We start from the raw sequence: 17838 nt of genomic DNA on the forward strand, positions 1-17838 counted from the left end.
ATTTTCAACAGCAGGATGTTGGAGGGTGTGGAAGGGCAGTATATAAATGTAATAAACAGACTGAAAGCAGCATGTGAGGATTAGCATGCCTTCTTCCTGGTGGAGAAAAACTGCATTTATGTACTACAAGCAGGCTTTTGTGTAGTGAAATATACTCGGAGTCGAGAGTGGATTTCATGCTCTTTATTCAGCTCATAGTGGTGAGGAGGAATGGAAGTTCCCCCAGAATGTCTGCTTTATATACATTATTTACACAATGGGCCCCACGTGATTGGCTAATTCCGGGATTCACCTGAAGGCCAATCAGGTTGCGGATTCACTTCCACCTGGAGCTGGATTGGGTGGCTCCTGTGAACCAATCAGACTGCTGCATTCGGGACCCTATTGTTCTAGGACCAATCAGACTGAATCCTATTCTGAATCCTATTGTTCTAGGACCAATCAGACTGCTGCCTTTTGGATCCTATTCAACTCTGTACAGAACATGTACGCAGCCTAGGTCTGGTGAACTTCCTTCTTCCCAGCTTTTATCTGTCCACAAGGCAAGGAGCTGGTTCTACTCTTGAAGGCTCCCCCCCCCAAGTTAGAACCCTAATTGTGTGGGGTTCTAACAGGGAGCCTCCACAGCTAGAGCCAGTTCCCCTCTGCAGACATTTATTGCGTGCCATTGTGTGGAGAGAACTGGGCCATTAGGAGGGAATGTGATGGAGAGGGAGGAATGTTTTCACTATGTAATGAAAAGCTTACAAAAAGCTTGGCCTATTGCTCAACATCCTAAAAACCAAAGTGCTGCACCGACAAGCACGAAACAACCCCTCTGCAGTGCCACAAATCCAACTCAATGGTGTAACGTTGGAAAATGTCGATCACTTCTCCTAAATGGACAGTTATCTTTTCACACTGACATTGATGCCGAAATCCAGCATCGCCTGAGCTCTGTGAGTGCAGCTTTCTCCTGATTGAAGTGTTTGAGGACCGGGACATTTGCAGGGAAACCAGAATGCTTGTTTACAAAGCTATTGTACTACCAACCTTACTGTATGCTTGTGAAACATGAACCACTTATAAACGCCATCTCCAACTCCTGGAAAGATTCCATCAACAGTGTCTCCAAAAAATTTTACACATCACTTGGGAAGACAGGCAGACTAATGCCAATGTACTGGAAGAAACAAAGATCACCAGTGTCAAAGCGATGATTCTTCAACATCAACTTCGTTGGATTGGTCATATTGTGCGGATGCCTGATTATCGTCTTCCAAAGCAACTACTCGATTCCGAACTTAAAAAAATGGAAAGCGTAATGCTGGTGGTCAACAAAAGAGGTTTAAAGACTCTCTCAAGGTAAATCTAAGAAAATGTGGTATAAACACCGACAACTGGGAAACACTGGCCTGCGAGCGCTCCAGTTGGAGAACAGCCTTTACCAAAGGTGTCATGGGCCTTGAAGAAGCTCAAACTCAGGACAAAAGGGAGAAATGTGCAAAGAGGAAGGCACGCTTGGCAAACCCTCACCGTGATCAACTCCCGCCTGGAAACCTATGTCCCCACTGTGGAAGGACGTGTGGATCCAGAATTGGCCTCCACAGTCACTTACAGACTCACTGTTAAAGACTGTGTTCATGGAATACAATCTTACTTGGCTACGAGTGATCTTGAAGGAACACCTTAATAGGGCTAATGCCTGATCTTAATCCCATTAAAGCCGTAAACAGAGACTTCCATATAGATTCTCTTTAGCATCTCACTCCGCCTCTTAGGGGCACTTACAAGCTTTGAAAGGGAAAGGCTGTTGCTGAAACCTCAGCGGATCATATTCGACTGTGGTATTTGCATCCACAGGAAAGCAAATTATCTCCTGGATCCGTTCCCAGGCCCTCTGCTATGTCAATAACTTTCCCTCAATTGCCTTTCACTTAAAATGAAAATGGCATGAATAAGAGGCTGGAATCCCTCTTGAAAGGGATTTGTTGGGGGCTCTTCCCCAGCCCAGACGAGGCTATTTCCAATAATCGCTATGCTATTTTAAAAGACGGCTAAAAACCGTTCAGAGGAGTGCTCACAGTGAGTAATGCCGCTCATTGATCAAAGGACATTTCACATACACTTATAGACTGTTCGGTTTTTTCCCTGCGTTCTGATCAGTGAAAAGCAGCTTAGAATGGTTTTTGGCATATGAAGTCAGAATGAATTTGACTCTACATACCTCCTATGGGCCTGGCGTGGGTCTCCTACATCCTTTCATCTTAAGTCTTCTTTTCTCATTCATTGAGTTAGAGGGCTTTCAGAATAGAAAGATCCTGGCAATCGTCTAGCCCAGTTTTCCCCAGACTATGAGCCCAATGCAAGCTAGTAAGTTGAACGAGAAAAATTTAGTGGCATAAATGCTCCCAAGGGGCTCAAGGAACCCATCTGCAAAAGGAGACTTGGGGCAGATCCACACTTTACATTTAAAGCACATTCCATGCACATTTCAACCACATTAGTAGTAGTAGTAGTATACTGCCCTATACCCGCAGTCTCAGGGTTGTTACAACATAAAATCACAATATAAAAAGACAAAATATATAATAAAAATACATTAAAAACAATAACACCCCCAACACATTTTTTAAGGGCATTGGGTGTCAATCAGTCAAAGGCCTAGTTAAAGAGGAATGTTTTTGCCAGGCGCCTAAAGATGTCCAATGAAGGCGGCAGGTGAACCTCCTAGGCATTCCGCAAATGGGGAGCCACTGCAGAAAAGGCCCTGTTCTCGTGCTGCCACCCTCCAGACCTCTCGTGGAGGAGGCACACTAAGAAGGGCCTCAGAAGATGTTTTCAGGGTCAGGGTAGGTTCATATGGAAAGCAAATGATTCCAGAAAGAGACAGAGAGAGGGTTTTTTGAGGGTGCTGAGGAGAGTAGCCCTATAGGGCTAAACTGCAGCTCCCAGGATTCTCTGGAAGGAAATCACATGATTGAAACGTAGATTGAATATGCTTTAAATATACAGTGTGGATCTGCCCTGAGTCTACTGTATATATATTGTCACAGTTCACTCCTCTGGCTTGTCTCTTCTCAATTAGCATTAGCGAGGGATGAGTAATGATACAGAAGGTCTGAATGGCATGACTGGATTATGCAAGGATTTCTGTCCTCAGAGGACGATACCCACTACCTATCAGCACAAGTCATTTCACTAGGCTTGCCTCCTTCTAAGCAGGAAGGAGGAGGATGGGTGTTACAAACCAGAAGCGAGTGACACAGTGACACATCAGTTGCCACCCTCCTATGTGAGCAAGCTTAGCCTGGGCTTAGCCTGGTTGCTCTGACAGTGCCAGATAGCAGCAGTGCCCTGACATCTTAAAGTGTTAGTACCTACAATGCCCCAGTGGGAAATTTAAATGGTTGCAGTGACATAGCGTGGTTTGCCAGCACCCCGGGGCAAGGCAAGTATGGTGCCACCTCTGCAGCGATGAAGTTTCCTTCATAGTAAACCCCCTGCAATTTAAAATCACCTTCCTGTTGTTGTTTTTTTAAAAAAATCTGTGCATTTAATTCAGCATTGTTAAGTCATGAAAGAACTGAAGAAACCCACAAACCCACACACAAACTTGCTACGCCACATGCCAACTGGGACAACAGGGTCTAGGCTGGCTTAGCTGATGGACCCCATTATGTGGGGGGAGTAAGATTCCAAGCAGGAAAGCAAAAGCTGAAGAAGCCCACCTCACTGGATAGCAGTTGACGTTGGTGTCAAGCGTCACGTCTCAAGGGGTGGCACAAAGGCCCAGACAAGAAGAACGTATTGGGATTGGGAAACTGAGGAACCAAATCAGAATGCATCTTGCAAAACATGAAACTGAGCTAGTTCCTGAAAGTAATATGGCATCTTGAGCCTCATCTGTTACTCAGAGCCGTTCCACTTCCTTGTTGCATCTTGCGTGTTGTCAGATCCTCGACAGTCTGCATCAGGGTGGCAAACAGGGTGGCGTCAAATTTAGCAATGCTCTTTGGCGGATTCTAAATTTAACGGACAGGGAAGAGGGGTGTCACAAGAGAATTTGTCACCGACCTACACTGCGCCCTCTGAGGCACGGTGTCTCTTTCCCAGCCTTGAAATAAGATGTAGCTGAATTTGGCAGGCTTTTATATGGGTTCCTGATTCTTTCCACCCTATAATCCGCAGCAATCCCTGGGTGTCTGGATGAGTTTCAGCTTCTTGTAGCCCAGGCATAGTCCAGATGTTTTGGACTACAATTCTCATCATCCCTGACCACTAGTCTTGTTAGCTAGGGATCATGGGAGTAGTAGACAAAACATCTGGGGGGCCAATGGTTGCCTATGCCTGGCCTGTGCATGTTCTAGCCTTATCCTGACTTGAAACTTTTTGTATATTGTATGATGATGATGATGATGATGATGATGATGATGATTTTATTATCTTTTCCCCCTCCTCTGCTAAACCACTTGGAGGTTGTTGTCATTTTTCTACAATCAAGAGGCATATAAATGTTTCAGGGGAAACAAACAAACAAACAAACAAACAAACAACAAAATAAAATAGTTGCCCTCTCCTTTTCTCCTTAAAGGTAAAGGGACCCCTGACCATTAGATCTAGTTGCAGACGACTCTGGGGTTGCGGCGCTCATCTCGCTTTACTGGCCAAGGGAGCTGGCATACAGCTTCTGGCTCATGTGGCCAGCATGACTAAGCCGCTTTTCTCCTTACTGTGTTTTAATTTGATGAAAGCTGCCCAGAGTGGCTGGGGTAACCCAGTCAGATGGGTGAAAATAAATACATTGTCATTACAGTGGTGCCCCGCAAGACGAATGCCTCGCAAGACGGAAAACTCGCTAGACGAAAGGGTTTTTCGGTTTTGCGTTGCTTCGCTAGACGAATTTCCCTATGGGCTTGCTTCGCAAGATGAAAACGTCTTGCGCTTTTTCCTTAAAGCCGCTTGAAGAGGCGCAGTTGCGACGGACCGTGCTTCGCAAGACGAAAAGACTCGCGGAACGAATTATTTTCGTCTTGCGAGGCACCACTGTATGTTTATCTATTTATTTATCCTTGGGTCTACAATCAAGAGGCATATACGGTAAATGTTTTAGGGAAAACAAACAAACAAAAACTAAACTAGTTGCCCTCTCCTTTTCTCCTTAAAAGGTAAAGGTCCTGACCATTAGGTCCAGTCGTGGCTGACTCTGGGGTTGCGGCGCTCATCTCGCTTTACTGGCCAAGGGAGCCGGCGTACAGCTTCCGGGTCATGTGGCCAGCATGACTTAGCCACTTCTGGCGAACCAGAGCAGCGAACGGAAACGCCATTTACCTTCCTGCATTTACCTATTTATCTACTTGCACTTTGACGTGCTTTTGAACTGCTAGGTTGGCAGGAGCAGGGACCGAGCAACGGAAGCTCACCCCGTCACGGGGATTCGAACTGCCAAACTTCTGATCGGCAAGTCCTAGGCTCTGTGGTTTAACCCACGGCGCCACCCGCGTCCCAGTCAGATGGGTGAACATATAAATAATAAATATATTGTCATTATTTATTATTATTATTAACTTTTCCTTGCATCTGCTGGCGCACTCTCCTTCCTTGGAGTTTTTAAATAAGAGCTTGGCTGGCCACCTGTCCTGGATGCTCCAGTTGAGAACGCTGCCACTTCAGGGGGTTGGTCTAGATGACCCTTGGGTGTCCCCTTCCACGTCGGGCCCATTGCGAAGATTCCCCACTCCACCCCGAGACTCGCCTTCCTCCTCCCTCTTCCTCCTCCTCCTGCCGTCGAACAACCGAAGGAAAGAAGAAGAAGTGAGGGCAACTCAGGTTGAGGGCAAGAGGCGGCGGCTTCATCGGCGGCCGCTGGGCTTGCGCGAACTCACATCCCCCCCCCCGCCTTCTCCAACCCACCCCCCTCCCTCGCCGCCGCTACCCACGCGCATGCTCCGTGAGATGGGACCTGCGAAAATTCTGAAGGATAACAGATTCTAAAATGCCAGGCTGGGCAGAGGCGCGCGCGCAGGCGGACTGAGCGGCGGCGGCGGCGCCAGGCAGCCTCGCCATCCTCGCCGGGCCGCGCCAGCGAGCGAGGGCCGCCCTCCGTCAGCCGCGATGCCGCTCGGGCGGAGGCAGCTGCCGGAGCCCCGCTGAAGGGGACCGGAGCCACCATGGGCGAGAGGTCCCCGCCTCCGGCTGGCCGGCGGACCCGGCTGGTCTCCTCGCTGGTGCTGGGGCAGCGCGCCTGCGAGGTCGCCCTGGACCCGGAGAGAGGCGCCTTGGAGTGGACGGAGCAGCCGCAGCCGCGCGGGGGGAGAGGTGAGGACGCTTTGGGGGGGGGCAAGGGGGCTCCGAGCCTTGTGCAGAGTGCCGGCGCCTCACCTCCAAGACGCTGCTGCTTTCCTCTTCCCTTTTCAAGTTAAGGCGTGGTGGCGCTTTCGCAATCAGGGCTCCAGGCCATGTGCAGAGTGCCGCTGCCAGCCCACCACCAGCTAGGAACTGCCACTTTCCCCCTTAGGGCAACAACAACAGAAAGAACCTCGGGTGTTTTTCAGGGTTCTGAGCCATATGCAGAGTGCCGGTGCTCAAGACACTGCCGGTTTCCCCTCTTTTCAAGTCAAGGTGCTTTCGGAATCAGGGCTCCGAGCCATGTGCAGAGTGTCGCCCCCTCCCTCCCCACCTCCAGGACACTGCCACTTTCCTCCCCTTTTCAAGTTAAGCTATGGTTGTGGTGGTGGTGATGCTTTCAGAATCAAGGCTCCAGGCCATGTGCAGAGTGCCACTCCCAGCCCACCACCAGCTAGGAACTGCCACTTTCTCCCTTAGGGCAAAAAAAGCCTCGGGTGTTTTTCAGGGCTCCGAGCCAATTGCAGAGTGTCATTCACCACTAAGGAGCTGCTACTTCTCCCTTCCGTAAAACAACAAGGGTGACTTTCAGAGGAACTTCTGGGCCCTCCCAGTTTTCACCCCTTTTCAAGTTAACCAATGGTTGTTGTTGTGATGTTTTTGGAGTTAGGGTTCTGAGCCATGTGCAGAGTGCCAGCCCACCACCAGCTAGGAACTGCCACTTTCCCCCTTAGGGCAACAACAACAGAAAGAACCTCGGGTGTTTTTCAGGGTTCTGAGCCATATGCAGAGTGCCGCTCTCTCCCTCCCGGTGCTCAAGACACTGCCGGTTTCCCCTCTTTTCAAGTCAAGGTGCTTTCGGAATCAGGGCTCCGGGCCATGTGCAGAGTGTCGCCCCCTCCCTCCCCACCTCCAGGATACTGCCACTTCCCTCCCCTTTTCAAGTTAAGCTGTAGTGGTGGTGATGCTTTCGGATTCAGGGCTCCGAGCCATGTGCAGAGTGCCGTTCCCATCCCACCACCAGCTAGGAACTGCCACTTCTCCCTTAGGTAAAAAAAAAAAAAAAACACTTTCAGGGGAATTTCTGGGCCCTCCCAGTTTTCACCCTTTTCCAAGTTAAACAGTGGTTGTTGTTGTTGTGTTGTTTTTGGGGTTAGGGTTCTGAGCCACGTGCAGAGTGCCATCCCACCCCCCACCCCCACCAGCACTACCAAGGAATTGCCGCTTTCCCCCTTAGGTAAAACAACAACAACAACTCGGTTGACTTTCAGAGGGACTTCTGGGCCTTCCCAGTTAAACACTGGTTGTTGTTGATTGTGGTTGTTAAGTTGTTGTTGTTTTAAATTACATTTATACCCTGCCTCTGTCCTGCCAGGCGCTGGGTTGGCTTCAGTTGGGCAAGGTGCTGCCGCCAAAAACCACAACCCAAAAGGCAATCGCCTTGTGTCCTCCGACATTGTTGGGCTACAACCTCCCACCCTTCCTACCAAGCGTGGCCAGGGATGATGGGAGTTGTAGTCCATGAACACCTGGAGGGCCCAAGGCTGGGCAAGACTTTGAAGGCCGTTGGGGAGCGCTGAGGATGGTTGGGAGCAGGGCAAGGGCTTCAGATGGCCTATTGTTGCAACCCAGGACTGGTCGTGGGGAAATATATGGGGGAAATATTAAGAAATCCCCATATGCATGGTTCACAAGTGGGTTCCCAGGTCTGAAGGCTACTGCCATAGAGCGCTGAGAAACAGCTTTGGTTCGAACCGGTTTGAAACACTGTGCACCAGCTTTCCTGGGTGGTAGGCAGATACGGCATCACTTAATAACTTTGCTTAGGGGTACAGTGGTACCGCGGGTTACATACGCTTCAGGTTACATACGCTTCAGGTTACAGACTCCGCTAACCCAGAAATAGTACCTCGGGTTAAGAACTTTGCTTCAGGATGAGAACAGAAATCGTGCAGCGACAACGCAGCGGCAGTGGGAGGCCCCATAAGCTAAAGTGGTGCTTCAGGTTAAGAACAGTTTCAGGTTAAGTACCGACCTCCGGAACGAATTAAGTACTTAACTTGAGGTACCACTGTATTCCCAATACAGATACCTCTGAAAAATGGTTGAGCTACTTAACTCATACAGAGCCGTCTTGTTTGCTGGCCCATGATAATCAGAATCAGGCAGGGCCGGCCCAAGATATTTGGCCACTTGAGGCGAGCCACAAAATGGCACTCCCCTCCCTGCCAGGGGGGTATCGATGAGTGAAGATTGACATCAGGAACAAGGTGGGGAATAAAGATCTACTTTGGGATCTGCTGCCCCGTGGAGCTTGCCGCCCGAGGCAGTCTTCTTAACTCACCTTGCCTCATGGCTGGGCTTCCACTGCCCAGTTCAGACTTCTCTTGAAGTTGGGACATGACTTCTCCCAAGCTGTTGTTATTTAGGAGCCTGTGCAAGAAACTTCGTTCTCTTCTCATTAGTGTTTGCATCATCTGTCAGCATCACAGCCTGAGAGGTTTCACATTCCTGTTTAATATTTGCTAGTCAGATATGCGGGGAGGAGAGTCTGTGTGAATGAAAGATGTGCTGACGACGTCACTGGTTCTGAAAACTGCTATTACAAGTTCAGTGGCTGGCCACAGCTCCCAAGCCTTCTAAGAAAGCCACATGCTTCGTTTTATTTTTTGCCGTTGGCTATGTTTGTATTTTAAATATTTGTAAAGTCTTAGCAGTTTTATTTTTTAAGAGTGAACACAGAGATTTGCACTGCTACGTACAGGGTGTTTGGACAATGGCTAGTAAAAGTTCTTTTACGATTGTCAGTCTTAAGCAGTTAATTGTCCCTGTTTGCCCATCACAGTAGGTCAACTTTTTAAAAAATGGCCTGGCCTAGTTCAGTGTCAGGTCTACATGCTGCACATCAGAACGGTAGACTGTTGAGAGCCTGTTCGCACAATAAAGTTTTTGACCACACAATAAATACAGTTTTTGACCTGGCATACGTTCCTATGTACAAACTTGTTTAAACCAGGCATTCGTTCTCAGTACGTTTCCAAGCACAATTCAAAGTGCTGGTGCTGACCTTTAAAGCCCTAAACGGCCTCGGTCCAGTATACCTGAAGGAGCGTCTCCACCCCCATCGTTCAGCCCAGACACTGAGGTCCAGCTCCGAGGGCCTTCTGGTGGTTCCCTCGCTACGAGAAGCCAAGTTACAGAGAACCAGGCAGAGGGCCTTCTCGGTAGTGGCACCCGCCCTGTGGAACGCCCTCCCACCAGATGTCAAAGAGAAAAATAACTACAAAACTTTTAGAAGGCATCTAAAGGCAGCCCTGTTTAGGGAAGCTTTTAATGTTTAATAGGTTATTGTATTTTAGTGTTCTGTTGGAAGCCGCCCAGAGTGGCTGGGGAAACCCTGCCAGATGGGTGGGGTATAAATATTAAATTATTATTATTATTATTATTATTATTATTATTATTATTATTATTACTATTATTATAAGCAACCCCGCATCTAGATCAGCGACAAGGAACCTGTGGTCCTCAAGACATTGCTGGACCTCAGCTGACCTCAGCTCCAGCAACATGGCCAATGGGCACGGATGATGGGACTTGTAGTCCAACAATATATGGAGAGCACAGAAGCCTTCTCCTCAGTTCCTTCCTGCAGCTCTAATCCCATCTACTATTTTCACCCTTGGCCTTAACTCTGAACTCGGATCAAGCAGCGGATCCTGCAGTTAAACTGGACATACTCAGAAATAAGTATAATTTAGTTAAATAGGCCTTACACCTGGGTAAGTGTATATCTGGCTGTTCCCTAACTCTCTTGCAGTGCACTGTGGACAGATCTGGGCCATCCTTTCAGGGTGACTCAGGTATGTTTGTTCTGCAAGGGCACGCACAGCAATAATCCTGCATCACATTTAAAGTCCCACACCCTCAGCCTTAGCCATGCCAGGCATTGCACCTCCCATCTTCCTGTCATCCCAGAAGCTCAGGAGCAGCTTGCAAGAAGGGCTGGCAGTGGTGCCTTTCTAGATTACGATACACAAGGCAGTTTACAACAACAAAACATAACCTGGCCTCCCAGCGCTGCCTCAGTTTACAGCTCCTCCCCACCGGCCGCTACTATCACAGCTCTCTTTTCAGGGCTTCTGGCTTCATAACAACCTCTCTTTCTTCTGTGCTGCAGTTAGACCAGGTTTCCTCAACCTCGGCCCTCCAGATGTTTTGAGGCTACAATTCCCATCATCCCTGACCACTGGCCCTGCTAGCTAGGGATCATGGGAGTTGTAGGCCAAAAACTTCTGGAGGGCCGAGGTTGAGGAAGCCTGAGTTAGACCAAAGTCAATGTGTTCTTCATCTGTACCAAGAGCAGAGCCTTTCCTGCTGCAGCCCCAATGCTATGGACACACCTTTCTGGGTTGGGGGGGGGAGTCTGAGCAGCTGCTTCCTTTTCACAGCAAAAACACATTTGCTTCGAATGGTTTTTGGGTATTAACCACTCCTCTGCCCTATTTTATTGCATCAGTATTTTCCAGTTTTGTATTCTAGTACAGTGGTACGTCGGTTTATGAAATTAATCCGTTCCAGAAGTCTGTTCTTAAACCAAAGCGTTCTTAAACCGAGGCATGCTTTCCCTACTCGGGCCTCCCGCCACCAGTGCCCTTCCACTGTTCGGCTTCCGAGGCAAAGTTTGCTAACCGGAACACCTACTTCCAGTTTTGCAGAGTTTGTTTGCCGAATAGTTCGTGAACAGGACTGTTCATAGACCTAGGTTCCGCTGTATTGTTATTATTTTAGGACCCTCGTACCTACGGGACTGCCTCTCCTGGTATATCCCATGGAGGACCTTACGATCTTCAAACAAAAACATCTTGGAGGTTCCGGGCCACAGGGAGGTTAGGCTGGCCCCAACCAGAGCCAGGGCTTTTTCGGCTGTGCCCCTGATCTGGTGGAACGCGCTGTCATAAGAGACCAGGGCCCTGCAGGACTTGACATCTTTCTGCAGGGCCTGCAAGACAGAGCTGTTTCCGCCTGGCCTTTCGCCAAGGCACAGTCTGACCCGCTCCTTTGGTAATCCTCATAGAACTCTAGCCCAATGGTTGCCATTAATTTGATTCTGAATTGATTTTAGAATGAATTGATTTTAGAATGTATTTCAATTAATTGATTGTGATTTTATGTAAACTGTGTTACTTTTATTGTTGTTAGCCGCTCTGAGCCCGGCTTCGTCTGGGGAGGGCGGGATATAAATATATTATTATTGTTATTATTATTATTATTAGCCGCTATGCAACTGACTTCACTGAATAACAGGACAGGCACATATTTAGTAAGTCATATAAGGATAAATAATTGTGCCTATCTCATACGATCCATGGCTTCTCCCGGAGTCCCAAGTCAATTTGAAGACAACTGGTTATTTCTCTTGCAGGAGTGCCTCCCCCCAGGCCACTTGGCTCAACCAAGGCTGCATTGCCTCCAAGTAAAGTGGATTAGGGCCACATAGTGACACCCCCATTCAGCTCCCTTGACTTTCATGCTCCATTTCTCAATGGCATCGTATGGAAATAATAGCCAACCAGAGAAGCAAAGAGTTCTGTCCCTGCTTTGCCAGATCTGCTGGCTTCTGTACTGCTGAGAAAGCAAAATACAATGCCAATCAGGCTTGTCAAGCAGGAACAGAGCATTCTGCTTTACCTGCTGAGGAGGCAGCGAGCAGGGAAGAGGGACTGGTTTATGAAGAGTGCCAGGGGCTCGATCCAGATTTAGCCTGAAGCTGGAAGTTCTCTCACCATCTCCCACAGCCCACTAAAGCTGAGGTCTCTTTGGCCTCCCACCTTTCTGCAGGATCCATCCCTTGTTTCCAGGATCAGATTAGGTGAGCCGCTCAGATTAGGTCGCTTGGTTTATGACCGATTAAGCCCTTCTCATGGAAGCTCCTTGAATTTCAAGCAAACTTGATCTCCCAGTACTCCAAAGCTTGCTTCCTCATCAGTGTCAGATTTACGTATAAGTTAAACTCTGTGGTTCAGACCACAGCGCAACCTGCATCCCATAGCTTGTTTAGCGTATAAGCTAAACAAGCTATGGGACGCGGGTGGCGTTGTGGTCTAAACCACAGAGCCTAGGACTTGCTGATCAGAAAGTCGGTGGTTCGAATCCCCGCGATGGGGTGAGCTCCCGTTGCTCAGTCCCTGCTCCTGCCAACCTAGCAGTTCGGAAGCACGTCAAAGTGCAAGTAGATAAACAGGTACCGCTCCGGCGGGAAGGTAAACAGTGTTTTTGTGCGCTGCTCTGGTTCGCCAGAAGCGGCTTAGTCATGCTGGCCACATGACCCGGAAGCTGTACGCTGGCTCCCTCGGCCAATAAAGCGAGATGAGCGCCGCACCCCAGAGTCGGCCACGACTGGACCTAATGTTCAGGAGTCCCTTTACCTTTAAACAAACTATAGCTTAGGGCCCCACTCACTTGGGACCCCCCCAAAAAAAAAATTAAAGGGAAAAAAACACTGGATGTACATTTTCAAAATATAAGATAAAAAACAAATAAAATAAAACTTGCACACAGCAACAGTGTTTTGTGTTGTGTAGGCTCCTATGATGTAAGTAATGGGCCCCTCCTGCTAGCCTGCTCCCTAAAATATCACAGGTTTGCTCCTTTCTATATATAGGGTGCCTACGTTCTGCATGGGCTGGTTGCATGGCAACATGGGCAAATGGCTTTCGATACCTATTAGGTCCATAAATTACCGTATAGAGGCATTGCAGTGGGCTGGACTAGATGACTGCTGGGGTCCCTTCCAACTCTACAGTTCTATGATTCTCTGCTGGTCCTCCTAACCAGGGTGGATGTGATTTAAATCACTAGTCAGTAAGGCTTGATTTACCATATTTTCCCGTGTATAAGACTATGTTTCCCCCCTAAAAAATAATGTCAGAAAATAGGGGGCATCTTATACAAAGATACATCTCCCCCCATTTTCTTAAATCGGAGTCTCCCAAAATACATGGGGGCGTTTTATAGACAGAAAAATACGGTAAATCTCCCCCCTTCCCCCCCCTTTTTTTACAAAAACCATCATTCTTGCTGGTATCAGCTTATTATTTGCAACCAGATGAAGATTTTTGGAATAATAAATTTTCAGAGTAGTTTTTACAGCTGCATCAAAAATTACTGATTTGGTTATGCTATTAGAAATACGCAGACAGATAATTATGAAATTATTGTGAGGTTTAATAAGCTATCTGTTTATATTTGGACAACTTTCCTGCTGTACTTTATTGGAAGGAGAAGAAGAATCATTTCCTGAATAACAATTTAAACAATTTATTTAACCAAAACAATAACATTATAGCATATGTATCCATGTTTGTTAACTTTGGATTGTGGTTAAACAATTTTTTTAAATAAAAACACCAGACATTTTTTAGCACACATGAAAAACTTGAAACAAATCTGTATTTCCTGATGAATAGCCTTTGGTCTATAATGTAACTTAAATAGAAAACTATCTTTAGAAAAAAAATCCTCCAAAAGCATTTTATTTTAAAAATCCAATTTAAATCAAAAAGTTCCAATTTAAATTAAAAAAAATCTGATTTAAATTTTTAAAATCTGATTTTTTATTTCTTTTTTAATCATTGATTTTTATCCACCTGCCCTTCCCAGCCCAGCAAAGATCTGCTGCCTGAAGTGATCATCTCACTGTGCCTAATGATAGGGCTGGAAATTGGGGCTGGATTGAGAAAAATTTTGACATGCCACTGGCATTCTGTTAGATAAAAAGATCTTAAAAGCCAGAGAACAGGCTTCTTCATTTGTTTTCTGTCCCTCCCTCCCTCTCTATTTAAATAAATATATGGCCTCTTCAAGTACCGTATTTTTTGCACCATAACACTCACTTTTTTCCTCCTAGAAAGTAAGGGGAAATGTCTGTGCGTGTTATGGAGTGAATGCCTATGGGTGGCGGGGGGAACTGCTGCAGTCGTGAGCAGAGGATCCATGGTTCCCCTTCCTTTCCTCCTCTGTGGCTCGCTTTGAAACAGCAAAGGGGGAGAAGAGCCGCTGAGTGGGGAGGAGAGAGGGACAGAGAGCCTGCTTGCTTTAAAGGAGCAAAGCGGGAGAGGAGCCTTCTCCTCTTATACCCCTCTTCTGCATTATTAACAGCATCCTTTTCCACCCACCCCATGCGTGTTCCTTGTCCCTTGAGTGCTTTTCCTTCCCTCCCCACTTAAAATGTGGTTACAAGGCATGGATCCACATGGATCCTCAGGATTTTTGCATTGGGCTACCCCAAACTCACCGTCAGATCACATGTCTGTGGCCACAGCATGAACCACAAAAATCATACATCCACTGTTTCGTTTAGAATATTTTTTTTCTTGTTTTCCTCCTCTAAAAACTATGTGCGTGTTATGGTCGGGTGCGTGTTATAGAGCGAAAAATACGGTAACTGTAGAAGACCTCTCTGCTTCACTTGTTCATCTTACATCAATACTTTCAAATCCACCTTAAGCTTTGTGTGTCAATAAGTGGTGAAATGCCAGGACTGTTGAATATGGCCTTCCTTAATGAACTTGAGAACCTGACCTACTTCTGGAGCTATTTAACTCAACATTTTAAAAGATTTGTAACGCTACTCCTCAATCTTCATCTGATCGGGCCATTGCAGGAAACAGGAAGCTCTCCTTTTGCAACCAAAAATACATTGAAAGACAACCAAAGAACCCACAAGCGAGACAATGCGAGGCTTTGGGAACGAGAGAAAAAAGTCTTCGGCAATAATAAAGTGCACTGCTGCATGCTTTGATCTCCTGCCAAAATAATCATTGTTTACCTGAGGAAGATTAATACATAAGGGAAGTATCAGATGATGAGCTGTCTGGTGAGACTGGCCTCTTACATAACAGGAAGCCCTGTAACACAACACAGCCCTATGCAGTCAGTCAAGAATAAAAAGGTTAAGGGGGAAAAATAGGTCAAGTCAAGAATGAAGGCCTTTTGTAATAGGGAGATTTACACTTACGTAAGATTGAACGGCATGGCATCACCAACCGCCTTAAATAGTACCAGGCTTGCCAAAAACATCAGTGTCTGTAGTTTCCCCCCACCCCTTGGACAGGGGTGGGGAATCTCTGGTCTTCCAGATGTTGTTAGACTCCCATCTCCCATCAGCCATCGTCTGCATAGCCGATGGCCAGGTTGTTAACGGTCCAGCCACGTCTGGAGGGCCACAGTTTCCTCCACCCCCAGTGTTCAGAGTTAGCTAGGCGCCAGGTTCATTTGCGGGACGCGGGTGGTGCTGTGGGTTAAACCACTGTGCCGCTGGGGCTTGCCGATCAGAAGGTCGGCGGTTCGAATCCCCGCAACAGGGTGAGCTCCCATTGCTCGGTCCCTGCTCCTGCCAACCTAGCAGTTCGAAAGCACGTCAAAGTGCAAGTAGATAAATAGGTACTGCTCTGGCGGGAAGGTAAACGGCGTTTTCGTGCGCTGCTTTGGTTCGCCAGAAGCGGCTTGGTCATGCTGGCCACATGACCCAGAAGCTGTATGCCGGCTCCCTCGGCCAATAAAGCGAGATGAGTCGGCCACGACTGGACCTAATGGTCCGGGGTCCCTTTACCTTTACCTTTAGGTTCATTTAGAAATGTAGAGATTATAGTACATTGGTACCTCGGGTTACATACGCTTCAGGTTACAGACTCCGCTAACCTAGAAATAGTACCTCGGGTTAAGAACTTTGCTTCAGGATGAGAACAGGAATCGTGCTCTGGCGGCGTGGCGGCAGCGGGAGGCCCCATTAGCTAAAGTGGTGCTTCAGGTTAAGAACAGTTTCAGGTTAAGAACGGACCTCCGGAACAAATTAAGTACTTAACCCGAGGTACCACTGTAAATCCTTTTGTGGGTGTTGTCCTTTCCCCCCAATAAATGAATTTTATTTATTTATTTATACCCTGCCCATCTGGCTGGGCTTCCCCAGCCACTCTGGGCGGCTTCCAACAAAACTTTAAAAACATGATAAAACTTCAAACATTAAAAACTTCCCTAAACAGGGCTGCCTTCATTTGTCTTCTAAATGTTAGATAGTTGTTTATCTCCTTGACGTCTGATGGGAGGGCGTTCCACAGGGTGGGTGCCACCACCGAAAAGGCCCTCTGCCTGGTTCCCTGTAACTTCGCTTCTCGCATTGAGGGAACCGCCAGAAGGCCCTTGGTGGTGGATGAAATCCAGGAGCTGGCCCTAGGCATGACATAAGCATAGAATAATAATTACGATAATGAATAAAGGTAAAGGGACCCCTGACCATTAGGTCCAGTCGTGGCCGACTCTGGGGTTGCGGCGCTCATCTCGCTTTATTGGCCGAGGGAGCCGGCGTACAGCTTCCGGGTCGTGTGGCCAGCATGACTGAGCCACTTCTGGCGAACCAGAGCAGCGCACGGAAACGCCGTTTACCTTCCCGCCAGAGCGGTTCCTATTTATCTACCTGCACTTTGATGTGCTTTCGAACTGCTAGGTTGGCAGGAGCAGGGACCGAGCAACGGGAGCTCATCTCGTCGCGGGGATTTGAACCGCCGACCTTCTGATCGGCAAGCCCTAGGCTATAATGATAATGAATAGCTGAGCGCAAATAATTTGTGGTCCCTCATCATCATCATCATCATTTGTGTGTGTCTGTCCCGCCAAGCTCTGACATTTCTACAAGTTTCTCAGAGCGGGTTACGTAGATTTTGGAGTCAACTTGCTCTCCATCTAGTGGACCTGCCAAAGATACGTTAAGGGATCAGCCTCAGGCACTTCAAATTCTTACTTTGGATTGCTGTTCCAGTTTTTGTGATCAGTGATGCTCGTTTTATCACGTGTTACTTTTACATGTTGCTGCAGTTAGCAGGATTGCAGTATGTGACTAACACGTTTTTGGAAATATAGTATTTATTGTTGATAATGCGCTTTGCATCGAAGGCAGAATTGCACTGAGTTCCTTGGAATCGATTAAACATATTGTTATGAATTTGATGGGTTGGGAGGGAAGACCCCCCCTAAATCATGGGTAGGCAAACTAAGGCCAGATGCGGCCCAATCGTCTTCTAAATCCGGCCTGCGGACAGTCCGGGAATCAGCTTGTTTTTACATGAGTAGAATGTGTCCTTATATTTAAAATGCATCTCTGGGTTATTTGTGGGGCATAGGAATCCGTACATTTCCCCCCACCCCCCAAATATAGTCTGGCACCCCACAAAGTTTGAGGGACAGTGTACCAGCCCCCTGCTGAAAAAGTTTTCTGACTCCTGCCCTAAACCCAGTAAATGAATGAACGTCAGAATCGAGTTAATATTTGATAGGGTTGCCATGCATCTGGAATTTCCCAGACACAGCCGGTATTCAGCCTTCGTGAATAGCGTCTGGGTGGAAATCGCTGAAATGTCTGGGAAAATCTGGACGCAGGGCAGCCCATGCACTTTTGTGTCGGGATTTTCACTTTTTGAAATATGGCAACCCTATACTTGGAGTTTTGAGCTTCCTTTCCAA

General features: G+C 47.5%; 1 protein-coding gene across 1 annotated transcript in view; it reads left to right on the forward strand.

Moving 5' to 3' along the window:
• Positions 1-6088: 6088 nt before the first annotated feature.
• Positions 6089-17838, forward strand: part of CERK (ceramide kinase) — a 54544-nt gene continuing 42794 nt past the window's right edge. Inside the window, exon 1 of the mRNA XM_081211686.1 lies at positions 6089-6297. Coding sequence (XP_081067812.1) covers positions 6150-6297 — 148 coding nt within the window. The 5' untranslated portion in view covers positions 6089-6149. The remainder of the gene's footprint in view (positions 6298-17838) is intronic.

This window comes from Podarcis bocagei (assembly GCF_964188305.1).
Source record: "Podarcis bocagei genome assembly, chromosome: 10".
NCBI classification, from domain to species: domain Eukaryota; kingdom Metazoa; phylum Chordata; class Lepidosauria; order Squamata; family Lacertidae; genus Podarcis; species Podarcis bocagei.